The sequence below is a fragment of the Coregonus clupeaformis genome, chromosome 18 (assembly GCF_020615455.1).
Source record: "Coregonus clupeaformis isolate EN_2021a chromosome 18, ASM2061545v1, whole genome shotgun sequence".
NCBI classification, from domain to species: domain Eukaryota; kingdom Metazoa; phylum Chordata; class Actinopteri; order Salmoniformes; family Salmonidae; genus Coregonus; species Coregonus clupeaformis.
The window spans coordinates 40,243,372-40,265,578 of NC_059209.1; the positions used below are offsets into that span (position 1 = coordinate 40,243,372).

The 22,207-nt window shown below is 45.3% G+C and overlaps 1 protein-coding gene across 1 annotated transcript in view; it reads left to right on the top strand.

Annotated features, from left to right (window-relative positions):
* The first annotated feature begins 17,115 nt into the window (after nt 1–17,115).
* The window catches only part of LOC121581904 (ATP-binding cassette sub-family A member 2-like), a 119,844-nt gene continuing 114,752 nt past the window's right edge, over nt 17,116–22,207 (top strand). Inside the window, exon 1 of the mRNA XM_041897299.2 lies at nt 17,116–17,532. Coding sequence (XP_041753233.2) covers nt 17,467–17,532 — 66 coding nt within the window. The 5' untranslated portion in view covers nt 17,116–17,466. The remainder of the gene's footprint in view (nt 17,533–22,207) is intronic.

Sequence of the window (22,207 nt, forward strand, 5' to 3'; positions counted from 1 at the left end):
ATAGTCAATGAACTCATCACTGATCATAATCTTGATGTGATTGGCCTGACTGAAACATGGCTTAAGCCTGATGAATTTGCTGTGTTAAATGAGGCCTCACCTCCTACCTATCTTTCCGAGTTGGTCCTGCCGTACATACCAATACGTACGCTACGGTCACAAGACGCAGGCCTCCTAATTGTCCCTAGAATTTCTAAGCAAACAGCGGGAGGCAGGGCTTTCTCCTATAGATCTCCATTTTTATGGAACAGTCTGCCTACCCATGTGAGAGACGCAGACTCGGTCTCAACCTTTAAGTCTTTACTGAAGACTTATCTCTTCAGTAGGTCATATGATTGAGTGTAGTCTGGCCCAGGAGTGTGAAGGTGAACGGAAAGGCTGGAGCAACGAACAGCCCTTGCTGTCTCTGCCGGGCCGGTTCCCCTCTCCACTGGGGGTTCTCTGCCTCTAACCCTGTTGCAGGGCTGAGTCACTGGCTTGCTGGTGCTCTTTCATGCCGTCCCTGGGAGGGGGTGCGTCACTTGAGTGGGTTGAGTTACTGACGTGATCTTCCTGTCTGGGTTGGCGCCCCCCTTGGTTTGTGCTGTGGTGGAGACCTCTGTGGGCTATACTCGGCCTTGTCTCAGGATTGTAAGTTGGTGGTTGGGGATATCCCTCTAGTGGTGCGGGGGCTGTGCTTTGGCGGAGTGGGTGGGGTTATATCCTTCCTGTTTGGCCCTGTCCGGGGTTTCTTCGGATGGGGCCACAGTGTCTCCGGACCGCTCCTGTCTCAGCCTCCAGTATTTATGCTGCAGTAGTTTATGTGTCGGGGGGCTGGGGGTTAGTTGGTTATACCTGGAGTACTTCTCCTGTCTTATCCAGTGTCCTGTGTGAATTTAAGTATGCTCTCTCTAATTCTCTCGTTCTCTCTTTCTCTCTGAGAACCTGAGCCCTAGGACCATACGTCAGGACTACCGGGCATGATGACACCTTGCTGTCCCCAGTCCGCCTGGCCTTGCTGCTATTCCAGTTTCAACTGTTCTGCCTGCGGCTACGAAACCCCCTACCTGTCCCAGACCTGCTGTTTTCAACTCTAAATGATCGGCTATGAAAAGCCAACTGAGAGACCTGAGCCCTAGGACCATACGTCGGGACTACCGGCCGTGGTGACTCCTTGCTGTCCCCAGTCCGCCTGGCCTTGCTGCTATTCCAGTTTAAACTGTTCTGCCTGCGGTTATGGAACCCCTACCTGTCCCAGACCTGCTGTTTTAAACTCTAATGATCGGCTATGAAAAGCCAACTGAGATTTATTCCTGATTATTATTTGACCATGCTTGTCACTTACTGAACATTTTTGAACATCTTGGCATGGTTCTGTTATAACCTCCACCCGGCACAGCCAGAAGAGGACTGGCCACCCCTCATAGCCTGGTTCCTCTCTAGGTTTCTTCCTAGGTTTTGCCTTTCTAGGGAGTTTTTCCTAGCCACCGTGCTTCTACACCTGCATTACTAGCTGTTTGGGGTTTTAGGCTGGGTTTCTGTACAGCACTTCGAGATATTAGCTGATGTAAGAAGGGCTATATAAAATAAAATTGATTGATTGATTGATTGATTACTGGCTTAAGCAGGGGGACACGTCTGGCACTGCAGGATTTGAGACCCTGGCGGCGTAGTGTGTTACTTATGGTAGGCTTTGTTACTTTGGTTCCAGCTCTCTGCAGGTCATTCACTAGGTCCCCCCGTGTGGTTCTGGGATTTTTGCTCACCGTTCTTGTGTTCATTTTGACCCCACGGGGTGAGATCTTGCGTGGAGCCCCAGATCGAGGGAGATTGACAGTTCTTTTGTGTTTCTTCCATTTGCGAATAATCGCACCAACTGTTGTCACCTTCTCACCAAGCTGCTTGGCGATGGTCTTGTAGCCCATTCAGCCTTGTGTAGGTCTACAATCTTGTCCCTGACATCCTTGGAGAGCTCTTTGGTCTTGGCCATGGTGGAGAGTTTGGAATCTGATTGATTGATTGCTTCTGTGGACAGGTGTCTTTTATACAGGTAACAAGCTGAGATTAGGAGCACTCCCTTTAAGAGTGTGCTCCTAATCTCAGCTCGTTATCTGTATAAAAGACACCTGGGAGCCAGAAATCTTTCTGATTGAGAGGGGGTCAAATACTTATTTCCCTCATTAAAATGCACATCAATTTATAACATTTTTGACATGCGTTTTTCTGGATTTTTGTTTTGTTATTCTGTCTCTCACTGTTCAAATAAACCTAACATTAAAATTATAGACTGATCATGTCTTTGTCAGTGGGCAAACGTACAAAATCAGCAGGGGATCAAATATTCTTTTCCCTCACTGTATATATATATATATATATATATATATATTCTATGTAACCACACAGTGGTTGCAGGCTCAGCAAATCAGTGAAAGAATCTAGCCTTAGTTGTAACCGACAGTTTAGCACTTACTGGCTTTACTATCTCATCAGCACTAGAAACTCAAAACTAGGCAGGACCATAGCCGCGGGAAGTACCTGAAATTTTAAAAATAAAATAATAAATAAAATATTATTTGTGTATTTATTGATTTGTCAAAAGTAGTGCACTGTGCCTTTACTAGTCCTATAATAGCGTACCGATATAGCCAACTGTAGCACTGGAAAACATTCCTGCTCAAACATTCCCAACAACAACATTGTAGCTACTCCACAACAGTAACCTAATTCACAGAGGGAAAAGAACGAAGCCTGTACATATATTAAAAACATGCATCCTGTTTGGGACTAAGCACAGGCAAAATCCTAGAGGAAAACCTGGTTCAGTCTGCTTTCCATTCAGATACTGGGAGATTAATTCACCTTTCAGCTGGACAATAACCTAAAACACAAGGCCAAATCTGGAGTTGCTTACCAAGAAGACAGTGAATGTTCCTGAGTGGCCGAGTTACAGTTTTGACTTAAATCTACTTGAAAATCTATGGCAAGACCGGAAAATGGTTGTCTCACAATGATCAACAACTAATTTGACAGAGCTTGAAGAGTTTTGAAAAGAATAGGTAAGCTCTTGGAGACTTACCCAGAAATACTCACAGCTGTAATGGCTGCCAAAGGTGTTTCTTCTGACTCAGGTGTTTGAATACTTATGTAAATTAGATATATCCTCGATATATTCTCAATAAATTTGCAAAAATGTCTAAAAACATGTTTTCACCTTGTCATTATTGGGTATTGTGTGTAGATGGGTGATATATATTTTTTACAAATATATTTTTAAATCACGCTGTAACAACTAAATGTGGAATAAGTCAAGGGTTATACATACTTTCTGAAGGCCCTGTAATTGTATGTGTGGGGTACAGGGATGAGGTAGTCATTCAAAAATCACGTTAAACACTATTATTGCACACAGAGTCTATGCAACTTATTATGTGACTTGTTAAGCAAATGTTTAATCCTGACTTATTTAGGCTTGCCATAACAAAGGGGTTGAATACTTATTGACTCAAGACATTTCAGCTAATAAAAAAAAAATACATTTGTAAAGATTTCATTCCATTTTGACATGATAGGGTATGTCAGTGACCGGAAATCTCAATTTAATCAATTTGAAATTCAGGTTGTAACACAATAAAATGTGGGAAAAGGTCAAGGGGTGTGAATACTTTCTGAAGGCACTGTATAAGCCAGTGATAGTGGCGCAGTGCCATCCACACCCCAAAAAAGCACAGAGTTTTCAAACTCATGTATTTCTCTTTGCCCATATGTAACGGACGTGAGTCAGGTTTACAGTCTAGTGATGAGTTAGCCATGCCCGCGACGTCAAATTCACCCTTGTCAAACGGTCCTGTTATGGCTTTTATTTTCACACCTCTTTCACACCATCTCTCTGTTCTCTTGCAACATGCACACATGCCACAACCACACCCCTGTTTGTAACTTTTTGACAGTCATATGGACACTACTATGATGCAATAGTAAACTCTTGTAGCTAGTCTAGAATGAGAATAAATGTAATGATTTACATTGTAGCCACTTATAGATGCACTTCCTGGAACTTATTCTACACTTTCCGCTAGAGATATAGCTCATACATTAGCCTATGCACCATCAAACAACTACAATAATGAAAGAATATTAGAATATTTGTATCCCAAAAGGTGTATCTTTCCATCCTTGGATAGTAGCACAAGCTCAGTCAGTTGTTCTGGTTTCGTGGTTTCATCTGCTCTGCATCCATTTCATATGTTCAAACTTTCCTTTTTTGACTGTATTTGATTTTAGTTAGAACATTTTCCCCCCGTCGTAATCTGAGCCGTGTTTTCAGAACAATCAATTCAGATGAGGGCACCAAGGGCCCGACTTTCAGATAACTAAACAACGTTTTCCTGTTATTGGTGAATATGGAGGGTAAAGAGGTACCACAGTATAACATCAATATAATGGCGGAAGGTAGCCTAGCTGTTAAGAGTGTTGTGCCAGTAAGCTAAAGTTCGCTGGTTTGAGTCCCTGAGACGACTAGGTGAAAAATGGGTGTGCCCTTGAGCAACGCACTTTACCCTAATTGCTCCTGTAAGTCGCTCTGGATGTAAACATGTAATGTTTCCGTGACCAAATTCCACTTCTCTTGCAGCTGACCTGCCACTACTTGGCTCCTGATTCAAATCTGTTCAAAGCACAGCCCTGCCTAGTTTTGAGTGGTTACAGGGGTCTGAATATTTTCCGAATGCACTGTATATATACAGTACCAGTCAAACATTTGGACACACCTACTCATTCAAGGGTTTGTCTTTATTTTGACTATTTTCTACATTGTAGAATAATAGTGAAGACATCAAAACTATGAAATAACACATATGGAATCATGCAATAACCAAAAAAGTGTTACACAAATCAAAATCTATGTTATATTTGAGGTTCTTCAAATAGCCACCCTTTGCCTTGATGACAGCTTTGCACACTCTTGGCATTCTCTCAACCAGCTTCATGAGGTAGTCACCTGGAATGCATTTCAATTAAAAGGTGTGCCTTGTTAAAAGTTAATTTGTGGAATTTTGTTCCTTCTTAATGCGTTTGAGCCAATCAGTTGTGTTGTGCCAAGGTAGGGGTGATATACAGAAGATAGCCCTTTTTGGTCAAAGACCTTGTCCATATTATGGCAAGAACAGCTGAAATAAGCAAAGAGAAATGACAGTTCATCATTACTTTAAGAAATTAAGGTCAGTCAATACGGAAAATGTCAAGAACTTTGAACGTTTCTTCAAGTGCAGTCGCAAAAACCATCAAGGCACACTTAACCAGCATGGCTACCACAGCATTCTGCAGCGATACGCCATCCCATCTGGTTTGGACTTAGTGGGACTATCATTTGTTTTTCAACAGGACAATGACCCAACACACCTCCAGGCTGTGTAAGGGCTATTTTACCAAGAAGGAGAGTGATGGAGTGCTGCATCAAATGACCTGGCCTCCACAATCACCTGACCTCTAACCAATTGAGATGGTTTGGGATGAGTTGGACGGCAGAGTGAAGGAAAAGCAGCCAACAAGTGCTCAGCATATGTGGGAACTCTTTAAGTTAGAATTAATGATTTTTAATATAAATAATAATTGTGTCCTTCAAACTTTGCTTTCGTCAAAGAATCCTCCATTTGCAGCAATTACAGAATTGCAGACCTTTGGCATTCTAGTTGTCAATTTGTTGAGGTAATCTGAAGAGATTTCACCCCATGCTTCCTGAAGCATCTCCCACAAGTTGGATTGGCTTGATGGGCACTTCTTACGTACCATACGGTCAAGCTGCTCTCACAACAGCTCAATAGGGTTGAGATCAGGTGACTGTGCTGGCCACTCTATTATAGACAGAATACCAGCTGACTGCTTCTTCCCTAAATAGTTATTGCATAGTTTGGAGCTCTGCTTTGGGTCATTGTCCTGTTATAGGAGGAAATTGGCTCCAATCAAGCGCCGTCCACAGGGTATGACATGGCGTTGCAAAATGGAGTGATAGCCTTCCTTCTTCAAGATCCCTTTTATCCTGTACAAATCTCCCACTTTACCACCACCAAAGCACCCCCAGACCATCACATTGCCTCCACCATGCTTGACAGATGGCATCAAGCACTCCTCCAGCATCTTTTTATTTGGTCTGCGTCTCACAAATGTTCTTCTTTGTGATCCGAACTCCTCAAACTTCGATTTGTCTGTCCATAACACTTTTTTCCAATCTTCCTCTGTCCAGTGTCTGTGTTCTTTTGCCCATCTTAATCTTTTCTTTTTATTGGCCACTCTGAGATATGGCTTTTTCTGTCACGTCTCCTCCCGTTGCTCCCCTCCGGCGCTCTGATTCGCCGGTCTACTGAGCCACCGGTCTGAGCGCACCACCTCGGCAACACCGGAATGGAAACCCAATGCACCCTAATCACCTCCAGCGCACCTGCACATCATCATCTCTTCACCACCCCTTATTTAGCCCTGGACTGTTCTGAAATATGTTGTGTGTGATTGTTTAGCTTCATGTCATGTACTCGATCTTTGTTATCTCACTTTGTCATTGTTTAAGTAAACCTTGACCTTGTTAATTCCTGCGTCTGCGTCCTGCCTCTTCGTATACTCAGTACTCGACAGAGAATCACACACCAAACGAAATGGATGCAGCAGGAGTTTCCCAGTGCCTCGACCAGCACCAGCAGCAGCTTGCCCAGTTGAACGCCGCCATGCAGGAAGTGCTCCAAACTCTGCATAATCTGCCCAGCACTCCGGTCCACCTCAGGGAGCGGCGAGTGCCCCCAATCCACCCTTTCCCGGGCTATCACCCACTTCTGCGGGAACCCTCACCCTACCGGAGCGCTATGATGGTACAACTTCCTGCTACAGGTTTCACTTTATCTGGCGTGTCAGCCTGGGGCATATCCATCTGATCAAGCCAGGATAGTGCTGGTAATTTCTCTACTTAAAGGAAAGGCGCTGGATTGGGCCACGGTAGTCTGGGAAGGAGAGGAGGCAGTGGCACTACCCTACCCCACCTTCCTCACTCGGTTCAGAGCGGTGTTTGATCATCCCACGGAGGGAAAGGACGGGGGTGAGCGTCTCCTCCATCTTCAACAGAGACACGGGCCTGCGTCCGAGTATGCTCTGAACTTTCACATGGTGGCGGCGTCTTCCGGCTGGAATGAGCGTGTTCTGTGCATGGCCTTCAGGAGAGGCTTACGGGAGGACATCAAGATGGAACTTGCATGTCAGGACGACGAGATGGACCTTGATACCCTCATCACCACGTCTATCCGTCTTGACGACATGTTGAGAGAGATACGGCGTTCCCAACACCTTCCGGAGCCTCGACGCTCACCCCATCTGAGCTATGGAAGCCGCCCTGCTTCCAAGTCCTCACCCATGGAGGTGGGCAGCACCCACTACACCACCACGGACCACAGATCTCCTGGGGGCTCCATATCTAGGCAGTATGACTCCCATCGCTGCTCCGTGAGTGTTACGTCAGCTCCTATCACAAACCATTGTGTTTAGTTCCCATAAAGGTGTCTGGTTACTCTTTCATTTCTACTGCTATGATAGATTCCAGATCAGCGGGGAACCTTATAGATAGGGAGCTGGTTTCTGAATGGGGGTTGCCCACCGTGCCACTGCCATCTCCGCTATACGTCAACTCGCTGGATATTAAACCCCTTGGATCAGGCACCATTACGCATGTCACTCTCCCCATCACCATTCCCACTCTACCGGAGCACCACGAGGAGCTGTCATTCCACATCGTCACGTCACCCCTTCACCGGATTGTCTTGGGATTTCTCTGGCTCAGACTACACAACCCCACCATCAATTGGAGCACCAAGAGGATCACAGCCTGGTCTACCTCATGCCGGAAGACCTGCCTGCCGGTGGTTTGTTGTTCCATGTCAGTGGAGAGTCCGGAGTCCGCCCTCCAGCCCAACATTCCACGTGAGTATGCAGAACTCTCAGATGTCTTCTCTTCAGTAAAGGCTATGTGTCTCCCTCCTCACAGGCCCTGGGACTGCGCCATTGACCTGCTGGAGGGACAACACCACCCGAAGAGTCGCATTTACACCCTTTCCATGGCGGAAACTGATGCAATGGAGAAGTATGTGGCGGAGACCCTGAAACAGGGGTTCATCAGATGCTCTACCTCTCCTGCCTCCGCCAGCTTCTTCTTCGTGGCCAAAAAGGACGGAGGACTGAGACCATGCATTGACTACAGGGGGCTGAACGCAGTCACCACCAAGTACCGGTACCCCTCCATCTGGTTCCATCGGTCATCGAGCAGCTACGAGGGGCCCGGTACTTTACCAAGTTGGACCTGAGGAGTGCCTACAACCTGATCCAAATCCGGGAAGGAGACGAGTGGAAAATGGCATTCAGCACTACCTCAGGCCACTATGAATACTGCGTCATGCCCTACGGCCTCGCCAACGCACCTTCTGTGTTCCAGTCCTTCGTCAATGACGTGTTCCGGGACATGCTGAGTAGACAGGTGGTGGTGTACATCGACGATATCCTGATCTACTTGGCTACGTTCGAAGAGCACGTCAGGGACGTCTGAGCTGTTCTACTCCGCCTCCAGGAACACAGCCTGTTGGTGAAGGGGGAGAAATGCGAATTCCACCAACAGGCCATCTCCTTCCTTGGATACCGGATAAGTCCTCAGGTCATGGCCAATTCCCACCACCATCAAGGGCCTACAGAGCTTCCTGGACTTTGCTAATTTCTACCGGCGTTTCATCAGGTCCTTCAGCTCCATAGCCGCCCCGCTCACCTCTCTCCTTAAGGGTGGGCCTCAGAAGCTGGCCTGGTACCCTGAGGCTGATGCTGCCTTCAAGAGGCTGAAGGAGAGGTTCACCACAACGCCCATCCTAAAACACCCAGATCCATCTCGTCCTTTCATCCTGGAGGTGGACGCATCGGAGGAGGGCTTTGGTGTGGTCCTCTCCCAGCGGCACGGTAAGCCAGAGAAAATGTATCCCTGTGCCTTTTTCTCTAAAAAGCTTACCCCGCAGAGAGAAACTATGGAGTTGGAGACAGGGAGCTCTTGGCAGTGGTCCTCGTTCTGGAGGAATGGAGACACTGGCTGGAGGGCGCAGTCCATCCATTCCGGATTCTTACTGACCACCGGAATTTGGAGCACATACAGGCAGCGAAACGGATGAACTCTCGTCAAGCCAGGTGGGCCCAATTTCTCACTCGCTTCCAATTCATTCTGTCCTACCGACCAGGATCCCAGAATATGAAGGCTGACACACTCTCCAGGATGCACCATACCAGAGAAAGGAAGGATCTGGGGGGTCCTATCCTGCCCTCGTCTCTCATCGTTGCACCTGTCGTTTGGGATGTGGACAAAGACATCCACCTGGCGGCTCAGGAGGACCCAGCACCTGCCAATGCCACTCCGGGGCGTGTGTATGTACCCACCAGTGTCCGTGACAGCCTGCTGATCTGGGCACACACTACCCTTACCGCAGGGCACTCTGGTATTACGCGCACCCTGCATTCTCTAGCCCCAAAATACTGGTGGCCCACCTTGGCTTCTGATGTCTCCCTCTATGTCAACTCCTGTTCCGTATGTGCCCAAACGAAGACACCTTAGAACGCCCCGGCAGGCAAACTAGTTCCTCTCCCAGTGCCTCAGCGACCTTGGTCACACCTGTCCATAGACTTTGTCACCGACCTTCCACGTTCTGACTGCTTCACCACAGTCATGGTGGTCGTAGATCGGTTCTCCAAATCATGCCGTTTTTTGCCACTAATTGGTCTTCCTTCTGCTCTCCAGGTCGCTGAGGTCCTGTTCCAACATTTCTTCTGGCATTATGGACTTCTGGAAGACATCGTCTTGGACCGTGGCCCCCAATTCACCTCCCGAGTGTGGAAGGCTTTCCTGGAGAAGATCGGGGCCACAGCCAGTCTCACTTCCAGGTATAGGCCTCAGTCGAATGAGCAGGTGGAGCGCATGAACCAGTAGCTGGGGAGGTTTCTTCATTGCCACTGTCAGGACCGGCAGGGTGAGTGGGCGAGGTTTCTTCCCTGTGCAGAATATTCCCAGAATTCCCACGTTCACTCCTCCATGGGGTTCACTCCCTTCCAGTGCGTCCTGGGGTACCAGCCGGCCCTGGCCCCTTGGACACCTAGCCAGACTGATGCGCCCGCTGTCGACGAGTGGTTCCACAGGGCTGGACAGGTCTGGGACACCGCCCATGTCCATCTCCAGAGGGCCATTCGTCGGCAGAAGGACCAAGCCAATGGCCACCGCAGTGAGGCCCCTGTATTCCAGCCTGGGGATTGTGTCTGGCTGTCCACAAAAAACCTCCCTTTCCACCTGCCCTGCAAGAAACTGAGCTCCCGGTTTGTGGGGCCGTTAAAGGTCCTCCGGTGGATAAATGAGGTACCATACCAGCTTCTCCTTCCCCCTCACTACCGTGTCTCACCCACTTTTCATGTGTCTCTCCTCAGGCCGGTGGTTCCTGGTCCTCTGGTGGATGCCGTCCCCCGGGGTACGCCTCCTCCGCCCCTGGACATTGACGGGAGTCTGGCGTATGCGGTGAGGGATCTGCTGGACTCCAGGTTCCATGGGGACGGCTCGATTACCTGGTGGACTGGGAGGGGTATGGTCCTGAGGAGAGGAGCTGGGTTTCGGCTGGTGACGTTCCAACCTAATTCGGATTTCCTCCGTCGCCTCCAGGACCGGCCCGCTCCTTATCCTCGGGGTCGTCCTCCTGGCCATCGATGTCCAGCAGCTGGGGCCGCGCGTTCGGGGGGTGGGGGGGGGGGGTTACTGTCACGTCTCCACCGGCGCTCTGATTCGCCGGTCTACTGAGCCACCGGTCTGAGCACAACACCTCGGCAACACCGGAATGGAAACCCAACGCACCCTAATCACCTCCAGCGCACCTGCACCTCATCATCTCATCACCAACCCTATTTAGCCCTGGACTGTTATGTAATATGTTGTGTGTGATTGTTTAGCTTCGTGTCGTGTACTCTATCTTTGTTATCTCTCTTTGTCATTGTTTAAGTAAATCTTGACCTTGTTAATTCCTGTGTCTGCGTCCTGCCTCTTCGTATACTCAGTACTCTACACATGTTCTTTGCAACTCTGCCTAGAAGGGCAGCATCCCGGAGTCGCCTCTTCACTATTGACGTTAAGACTGGTGTTTTGCGGGTACTATTTAATGAAGCTGCCAGTTGAGGACCTGTGAGGTGTCTGTTTCTCAATCTAGACACTCTAATGTATTTGTCCTCTTGCTCAGTTGTGCACCGGGGCCTCCCACTCCTCTTTCTATTCTGGTTAGAGACAGATTGCGCTGTTCTGTGAAGGGAGTAGTACACAGCGTTGTACGAAATCTTCAGTTTTTTGGCAATTTCTCGCATGGAATAGCCTTAATTTCTCAGAACAAGAATACACTGACGAGTTTCAGAAGAAAGTTATTTGTTTCTGGCCATTTTGAGCCTGTAATCGAACCCACAATTGCTGATGCTCCAGATACTCAACTAGCCTCAAGAAGGCCAGTTTTATTGCTTCTTTAATCAGCACAATAGTTTTCAGCTGTGCTAAAAATAATTTCAAAAGGGTTTTCTAATGATCAATTAGCATTTTAAAATGATAAACTTGGATTAGCAAACACAACGTGCCATTGGAACACAGGACTGATGGTTGCTGATAATGGGCCTCTGTATGCCTATGTAGATATTCCATTAAAAATCTGCAGTTTCCAGCTACAATAGCCATTTACAACATTAACAATGTCTACACTGTATTTCTGATCAATTTTATATTATTTTAATGGACAAAAAAATAGCTTTTCTTTCGAAAACAAGGACATTTCTAAGTGACCCCAAACTTTTGAACGGTAGTGTGTGTATATACAGTGGGGAGAACAAGTATTTGATACACTGCTGATTTTGCAGGTTTTCCTACTTACAAAGCATGTAGAGGTCTGTAATTTTTATCATAGGTACACTTCAACTGTGAGAGACAGAATCTAAAACAAAAATCCAGAAAATCACATTGTATGATTTTTAAGTAATTAATTTGCATTTTATTGCATGACATAAGTATTTGATACATCAGAAAAGCAGAATGTAATATTTGGTACAGAAACCTTTGTTTGCAATTACAGAGATCATACGTTTCCTGTAGGTCTTGACCAGGTTTGCACACACTGCAGTAGGGATTTTGACCCACTCCTCCATTCAGACCTTCTCCAGATCCTTCAGGTTTCAGGGCTGTCGCTGGGCAATACAGACTTTCAGCTCCATCCAAAGATGTTCTATTGGGTTCAGGTCTGGAGACTGGCTAGGCCACTCCAGGACCTTGAGATGCTTCTTACGGAGCCACACCTTAGTTGCCCTGGCTGTGTGTTTCGGGTCGTTGTCATGCTGGAAGACCCAGCCACGTCCCATCTTCAATGCTCTTACTGAGAGAAGGAGGTTGTTGGCCAAGATCTCGCGATACATGGCCCCATCCATCCTCCCCTCAATACGGTGCAGTCGTCCTTCCCTTTGCAGAAAAGCATCCCCAAAGAATGATGTTTCCACCTCCATGCTTCACGGTTGGGATGGTGTTCTTGGGGTTGTACTCATCCTTCTTCTTCCTCCAAACATGGCGAGTGGAGTTTAGACCAAAAAGCTCTATTTTTCTCTCATCAGACCACATGACCTTCTCCCATTCCTCCTCTGGATCATCCAGATGGTCATTGGCAAACTTCAGACGGGCCTGGAAATGCGCTGGCTTGAGCAGGGGGACCTTGCGTGCGCTGCAGGATTTTAATCCATGACGGCGTAGTGTGTTACTAATGGTTTTCTTTGAAACTGTGGTCCCAGCTCTCTTCAGATCATTGACCAGGTCCTGCCGTGTAGTTCTGGGCTGATCCCTCACCTTCCTCATGATCATTGATGCCCCACGAGGTGAGATCTTGCATGGAGCCCCAGACCGAGGGTGATTGACCGTCATCTTGAACTTCTTCCATTTTCTAATAATTGCGCCAACAGTTGTTGCCTTCTCACCAAGCTGCTTGCCTATTGTCCTGTAGCCCATCCCAGCCTTGTGCAGGTCTAAAATTTTATCCCTGATGTCCTTACACAGCTCTCTGGTCTTGGCCATTGTGAAGAGGTTGGAGTCTGTTTGATTGAGTGTGTCGACAGGTGTCTTTTATACAGGTAACGAGTTCAAACAGGTGCAGTTAATACAGGTAATGAGTTGAGAACAGGAGGGCTTCTTAAAGAAAAACTAACAGGTCTGTGAGAGCCGGAATTCTTACTGGTTGGTAGGTGATCAAATACTTATGTCATGCAATAAAATGCAAATTAATTATTTAAAAATCATACAATGTGATTTTCTGGATTTGTTTTTAGATTCCGTCTCTCACAGTTGAAGTGTACCTATGATAAAAATTACAGACCTCTACATGCTTTGTAAGTAGGAAAACCTGCAAAATCGGCAGTGTATCAAATACTTGTTCTCCCCACTGTATATATATATACAGTGGGGAAAAAAAGTATTTAGTCAGCCACCAATTGTGCAAGTTCTCCCACTTAAAAAGATGAGAGAGGCCTGTAATTTTCATCATAGGTACATGTCAACTATGACAGACAAATTGAGAAAAAAAAATCCAGAAAATCACATTGTAGGATTTTTTATGAATTATTTGCAAATTATGGTGGAAAATAAGTATTTGTTCACCTACAAACAAGCAAGATTTCTGGCTCTCACAGACCTGTAACTTCTTCTTGAAGAGGCTCCTCTGTCCTCCACTCGTTACCTGTATTAATGGCACCTGTTTGAACTTGTTATCAGTATAAAAGACACCTGTCCACAACCTCAAACAGTCACACTCCAAACTTCACTATGGCCAACACCAAAGAGCTGTCAAAGGACACCAGAAACACAATTGTAGACCTGCACCAGGCTGGGAAGACTGAATCTGCAATAGGTAAGCAGCTTGGTTTGAAGAAAACAACTGTGGGAGCAATTATTAGGAAATGGAAGACATACAAGACCACTGATAATCTCCCTCGATGTGGGGCTCCACGCAAGATCTCACCCCGTGGGGTCAAAATGATCACAAGAACGGTGAGCAAAATCCCAGAACCACATGGGGGACCTAGTGAATGACCTGCAGAGAGCTGGGACCAAAGTAACAAAGCCTACCATCAGTAACACACTACACCGCCAGGGACTGAAATCCTGCAGTGCCAGACGTGTCCCCCTGCTTAAGCCAGTACATGTCCAGGCCCGTCTGAAGTTTGCTAGAGTGCATTTGGATGATCCAGAAGAGGATTGGGAGAATGTTATATGGTCAGATGAAACCAAAATATAACTTTTTGGTAAAAACTCAACTCGTCGTGTTTGGAGGACAAAGAATGCTGAGTTGCATCCAAAGAGCACCATACCTACTGTGAAGCATGGGGGTGGAAACATCATGCTTTGGGGCTGTTTTCCTGCAAAGGGACCAGGACGACTGATCCGTGTAAAGGAAAGAATGAATGGGGCCATGTATCGTGAGATTTTGAGTGAAAACCTCCTTCCATCAGCAAGGGCATTGAAGATGAAACGTGGCTGGGTCTTTCAGCATGACAATGATCCCAAACACACCGCCCGGGCAACGAAGGAGTGGCTTCGTAGAAGCATTTCAAGGTCCTGGAGTGGCCTAGCCAGTCTCCAGATCTCAACCCCATAGAAAATCTTTGGAGGGAGTTGAAAGTCCGTGTTGCCCAGCGACAGCCCCAAAACATCACTGCACTAGAGGAGATCTGCATGGAGGAATGGGCCAAAATACCAGCAACAGTGTGTGAAAACCTTGTGAAGACTTACAGAAAACGTTTGACCTGTGTCATTGCCAACAAAGGGTATATAACAAAGTATTGAGAAACTTTTGTTATTGACCAAATACTTATTTTCCACCATAATTTGGAAATAAATTCATGAAAAATCCTACAATGTGATTTTCTGGATTTTTTTTTCTCATTTTGTCTGTCATAGTTGACGTGTACCTATGATGAAAATTACAGGCCTCTCTCATCTTTTTAAGTGGGAGAACTTGCACAATTGGTGGCTGACTAAATACTTTTTTTCCCCACTGTATACCAGTCAAAAGTTAGAATTTCTCTAAGCTTTTATGCTTTTATCACACCCCTGCTTTCCCTTGCTAACAAGTAGAGCACTACTTTTGGTAATGTCCCAAATGGCACCCTATTCCCTAGCTAGTGCTGCTCTAGATAAAGGGAAAAGGCTAAACAATTGTAGCAGTAAAATTGTATAAAATGTACAAATGTATGAAAAGGTCACTAGGATGGCAGCAGTGGTTAAGAATTCATTTGGACAAGCCTAGGAACAGGTAGAAATACTGAAGTGGTAGACAATAGTTCATATGAAGACAAGATTTTGTTTTATATTTTGTAAATTCATAAAAGTATTGTTTAATTAATTACATCTCTATGTTGGCACCACTATTACTCAGTGTTAAATTACAATATGAGAGACATGGACTCTTTAAACATGACTTTTGAGTTCTGAAAACATTTGTCAAACTTTGATTGTGGAGTGATGTATTAATTTAAGATTAAGATTAAGATAACTTTATTCGTCAATTGTACACAATTTCCAACCGAAACTTGACTACCGCTTTATCCCAACCCCCGAAACACACACATACATATAGAGGTTGGAGCAAGGGACTGTTAGATACATATAGAGGTTGGAGAGGTTGGAGCATGGGGCTGATAGATACATATAGAGGTTGGAGAGGTTGGAGCATGGGGCTGTTAGATACATATAGAGGTTGGAGCATGGGGCTGTTAGATACATATAGAGGTTGGAGAGGTTGGAGCATGGGGCTGTTAGATACATATAGAGGTTGGAGAGGTTGGAGCATGGGGCTGATAGATACATATAGATGTTGGAGAGGTTGGAGCATGGGGCTGTTAGATACATATAGAGGTTGGAGAGGTTGGAGCATGGGGCTGTTAGATACATATAGAGGTTGGAGAGGTTGGAGCATGGGGCTGCCACACTGGTTGCCCGTGGAATGAAGGAACCCACTGGGCACTGACGTCAATTCAAGTTTATTCCATATTGAATCAACGTAATGTCATTGAAATGATTTGGAAACAACGTTGATTCAACAAATGTGTGCCCAGTGGGAATGATCTGATGTGAGTAGATAAGTAGATAGCATAGCACTTTCTTTCTCAAACATCGTAGGTTGCTTTAATTAACATAAATACACCCTGTAAATGTTACTGTCTTCAATGCTCCCTGGTTTATTATTGCTTTATTAACTGTGTAAAAAATATATTAAACAGTAGGCTACAGTAAAAGTCACAGAATATAAGCTTGACTTGGAAACATGTATAACTTTCCAATCCTGGAGTGATGTCACATGGCAATCTCTCTGCTTGGCTTAGAATTTCACAAAGCTCTAGAAATCTGCCCAAATAAGCACACAACATCTGTCCATGGCGATCCAGGACCACAGCAGCTAGATACTGGCTCACTGGCTAGGGAATTAACTGTCGGCATGGCTCATTCTGTGATTATGCATGCCTAGAAATCTTATTTGGGACTTTCCAGACCCCTATTTTTTTTTATCTCTGCATTCAGTGTGCATAAACACATGACTGTCCATCTACATCTCTGTAAAATCTCTCTCTCTCACATGCATGCACACACAAGCACACACACACACACACTCATAGCGTGACATGTGAGTGCATGAGTAAACATTTTTAAAGATATATTTGGAAAGGAAGAACAACATTTAAAGGCAAAATTGAGGGCAGAAATTTGAGCAAATGTATAATTCTACAACTGTGGTCTATACTATTGGGATCGTTTTTAGACTGTTTATATACATTACCCTAGGATCAATATGTTACATTTCTGGACCCAAACATATACAGAATAGGTTTTAGGCTGTAAGAACAGTCATTTGTCAAAACATACAAGGTCACTTTGTGTTACAATCTGCAAGAGGAACAGTAGCCTAGCCCTAGAATAGAGATCGGGAGAAGAGGTACTGTCTGTAGCGCCGTCTCCGCCCACTATACTGCACGATGGTGATACTTCTCCCTCTACCGATGGTTCTCTGTTCATTCTAACGCACTGCATGAGCACCGTTTCCATTGGATGCTTCTGTATTTTTCCGCCGATGGTGATAGCATACAGAATATCAGCCACGCTTGCCACTGAAATACAACTACTCCAATTTAGCTATCTAACCAGACGGCAGTGGCAGAAAACAGTCGTCTCGTTCAGAGAGAGAGAGAGAGATGAGAGAGAGAGAGAGAGAGAGAGAGAGAGAGAGAGCTGTGAAATGGGCATATAAACCTGTATCAAGCATATTATCTAAGTTGACATTTAAATACATCGGAATGGCTTGTAATCCATTACCAAAAATCCAACCCACTATACAGTAATTTAATATCATAATTTGACCGTAATTTGGGAAAAACCTCGAGCCTGTGAAGATGGGATTCCTCCACCAGCTACATCTTCTGTTGTGGAAGAATGTGGCTTTGAAGAGAAGAGGACCGGTAAGGAAACATTTTCTTTGACATTCATAGATAATAATTAGAATATAGGGGTGCTTAGAAATATGGGACTTTATCTTAAATAGGCTACTGGTTGTGCGCTCTCGGTTGGAAAACATCACCGGAATACAGCGCGAGATCAGACGGTCGTCGGTCTACAGAATTCGGTTGCTGCTGCTGCTGCATTGCCTGTATTTGAGGCTGGCACGATATTCAGAGCCACTGGGCACACACTGGTTGAATCAGCGTTGTTTCCACGTCATTTAAATGAAATTACGTTGAACCAACGTGAAATAGACATTGAATTGTGCCCAGTGGGGAGCTATCATCAGTTCCCAGACATTTCAGTTCAAGAAATGTAATGTATTGACAGGCCTAATTTTTTTGTGAAAATTGTAGGCTAATTTGCGCTGCCACAGTTTCCAAGGTGTTTGGATGTGTTATATCACCAGGTTTGCTACTTGTAGACCTCTATCTGTGCATTGGCCTGTAAAGAAGATGCTCTGAGGTCCTCTATAAGGACCAGAATCTCAGATATTCAGAGCTCTGACTCATTTTTATTTACTCTCTGTATTACGCTCTTATACAAAACAGGTTCTGGATCGAACCAAAAACGAGTTATATTGCTTGCTTCATATATGGCACCAGTAAAGGTTCTATATAGAACCCTTTTGTAGGGTTCTTTGATCAGAACCCCAGGTGTTCTTCTTCACTTAACCAAAATTGGTTTCATATAGAACCCCTGGGATCCATATAGGATTCTATATGGAACCAATGTCGGTTCTATATAGAACCTTAAGGGGTTCCATATATGAAGAAAGCATAGAACCCTTTTTGGTTCTATCCAGAACCTTTTTTTTCTAAGAGTGTATGGCAAACCTTGACTGGTCTAGTGTGGCCATGCAGTTTTTGTTTCTAAAACCAGGTATGGTCGATTAGACTACACTACTTTCGTATAGTGTTCCACATCAGCAGCATGTACCTGTGTTACACAGTGTTACAAGCTGATGTCAGATTAGTAACACTGCATCACATAGGCTACTGGGATCCCCTGTGCAGTAATGGAACTCTTCTGCACCACAGAGACAGAATAACATGTCTGATGTTATGATATTCTATATATTATTATTATTATTATTATTATTATCATATCTGAGGTAAAACCAGACTGAATGGGATTAAATAACCCCATGTCATTAATTTCATTTGATCTATTTAGCCAGAATAGATAGTCCACTAAGGAACAACTGCCACTTACAAGCATTTCGCAATAACATCTGCTAAATATGTTTATGTTTAAGACCAATAAAAATTGATTTGATTTGATTTGTTTTCCAGGGAGTCCTGTGATCCATAAAAACAATACAAATATGCCCATTATTGACTTAAACACACCTGCTTACACCGTAGCATTTTATTAGGTGATGCCTTTCCCATTCATGTGGGATTGGGGTCTGAAGATTCCTTATAATGCATGGTGCCTTTGACAAACTCGGTCCTGGGGCCCCCCCTGGGTGCACGTTTAGTTTTTTACCGTTGCACTGCACAGCTGATTCAAATATTCAAAGCTTGATGATGAGTTGGTTATTTGAATCAGCTATGTGGTGCTAGGGCAAAACCCAAAACGTGCACACAGTGGGGGCCTGTCACGGTTTCGGCCGAGGCTGCTCCTCTTCCTTGTTCGGGCAGGCTTCGGCGGTCGTCGTCTCCGGAGTACTAGCTGCCACCGTTCTATGTTTCTTGTTCGTTTGGTTTTGTCTCTTTGTAACACCTGTCCCTTGTTTGTGTTTGATGATGTTCCCTATTTAGTTTCGTTTGTTTGGGTCAGGTGTTATGCGTGATTGTTTATTGTCAGACTGCCTCTGTAGGTTACATTTCTCTCGTTGTTGGCTTGTCCCGAGAGTTCGCACTGCGTGCGCTTTTCTTGTGTATTTCGCACTGTGTTTTGTGCGTAATTGTTTTGCGCCACCCGGTTGGGTTGGCGACTATTTTGTTCACGTGTTGAACGTTACTAAAAAGACGGTTGAAGTCATCCTGGTTCCTGCGCTTGATTCCTTCCACTCATTTACACACACCACTCTGACAGGGCCCTAGGACCGAGTTTGGGAAACCTTGATTCTAGACTATAGACAGCATCTGACAAACATTTCATTTTGGAGTAAAGTACCTCTTTAATGGACAGTGTAAAGTACCTACTTCAAAGCCTGATGACCTAAAGTGCTATTTTAATCATCAATAAATATGGCCTATTTATAGTAGTTTGTAGAGAGCACAATCTATTTCTATGCGTTTTGGAGCCTTTCCATTTACAGCGGTTGGAGATTTTGCCTAAAGATCTTTATAGGTCATATCTACCCTGCTCCATAAGGTATACAATTATTTTCTTCAGTGCTTGGCAATGTAGAGTGCTGTCCACGCTGGTTTTGTTGGTCCTAAAGATGCTTAGTTTTATCCGTCATCCATCATGATGTCGCCACCCGTGTCCTTTTTGTGTGCTATATTTAGCTATGGTTCCCCTTCAAAGATCACACACAGGATCCGTCCCAAATGGCATGCTATTCTGTTTGACCCTATTCCCTATATAGTGAACTACAAACGTTACGCACTACATAGGGAATAGGGTTCCATTTAGGACACAACCTCAGTGAAGACGTCAGATAGATTTCCTGTAGTACACTAGGGTTACCACTGGGTAATAATAGTATCAGTTACGTCATCCTGTGATGTATTATCATGCAGCCCAGCTGGACCTGCTAGGGCTAAGGAAGATGTCTATAGCGTTAGCCTAGTGGATAGATTGATGGGTTCTTGGAACAGGCCAGTCAGCAGTAGGCAGGGGCATGCCTTGGTCTATATCTTAATGACTGAGTCCTGCTATTGTATGGAAATTGGAAACCCTGTGACTGTGACCCAAATGGCATCCCATTCCCATGGCCCATAGGGAATAGGATGCCATTTGGGAGTGTCCACTCTGTCAGTGCAAAATGTTTGTGAGGAGAGTTAATGACTTGGACCCTTTTGCTGTGTTTTCAAAAGTACCTGAAAGGTCTTTATTTGCATAGCAACCAACTGACACCATTGTAAAGACCATGTGGTTCATTGTTTTGTTTGCTGCCTACCTGACAGCCATCATAGTGCAAGCCAGAAAAAATGTGTGCTTATTTCCTAGGCAAAACAATGTGTGTAGAGGCGTAATGCAAATACCACAACACGACTTTGGGAACCTCATCCCATGTGGTAGTGTCAACCCTTTAGCTCCTCTTTCTGTTTGTCAATAACTCCCTGTCACTGCTCCTGCTTTGATCTCTGAGGTGGAAAGCAGACACATGTTTATGTTGGTCCTCAGAGAGAGCGAGATAGAGAGTGTGCCATCACAGCAGCAAGATTTGTGACCTGTTGCCACAAGAAAAGGGCAAGCAGTGAAGAACATACAACATTGTAAATACAACCTACAGTGGGGAGAACAAGTATTTGATACACTGCCGATTTTGCAGGTTTTCCTACTTACAAAGCATGTAGAGGTCTGTAATTTTTATCATAGGTACACTTCAACTGTGAGAGACGGAATCTAAAACAAAAATCCAGAAAATCACATTGTATGATTTTTAAGTAATTAATTTGCATTTTATTGCATGACATAAGTATTTGATCACCTACCAACCAGTAAGAATTCCGGCTCTCACAGACCTGTTAGTTTTTCTTTAAGAAGCCCTCCTGTTCTCCACTCATTACCTGTATTAACTGCACCTGTTTGAACTCGTTACCTGTATAAAAGACACTTGTCCACACACTCAATCAAACAGACTCCAACCTCTCCACAATGGCCAAGACCAGAGAGCTGTGTAAGGACATCAGGGATAAAATTGTAGACCTGCACAAGGCTGGGATGGGCTACAGGACAATAGGCAAGCAGCTTGGTGAGAAGGCAACAACTGTTGGTGCAATTATTAGAAAATGGAAGAAGTTCAAGATGACGGTCAATCACCCTCGGTCTGGGGCTCCATGCAAGATCTCACTTCATGGGGCATCAATGATCATGAGGAAGGTGAGGGATCAGCCCAGAACTACACGGCAGGACCTGGTCAATGACCTGAAGAGAGCTGGGACCACAGTCTCAAAGAAAACCATAAGTAACACACTACACCGTCATTGATTAAAATCCTGCAGCGCACGCAAGGTCCCCCTGCTCAAGCCAGCACATGTCCAGGCCCATCTGAAGTTTGCCAATGACCATCTGGATGATCCAGAGGAGGAATGGGAGAAGGTCATGTGGTCTGATGAGACAAAAATAGAGCTTTTTGGTCTAAACTCCACTCGCCGTGTTTGGAGGAAGAAGAAGGATGAGTACAACCCCAAGAACCCCATCCCAACCATGAAGCATGGAGGTGGAAACATCATTCTTTGGGGATGCTTTTCTGCAAAGGGGACAGGACGACTGCACCGTATTGAGGGGAGGATGGATGGGGCCATGTATCGCGAGATCTTTGCCAACAACCTCCTTCCCTCAGTAAGAGCATTGAAGATGGGTTGTGGCTGGGTCTTCCAGCATGACAACGACCCGAAACACACAGCCAGGGCAACTAAGGAGTGGCTCCATAAGAAGCATCTCAAGGTCCTGGAGTGGCCTAGCCAGTCTCCAGACCTGAACCCAATAGAAAATCTTTGGAGGGAGCTGAAA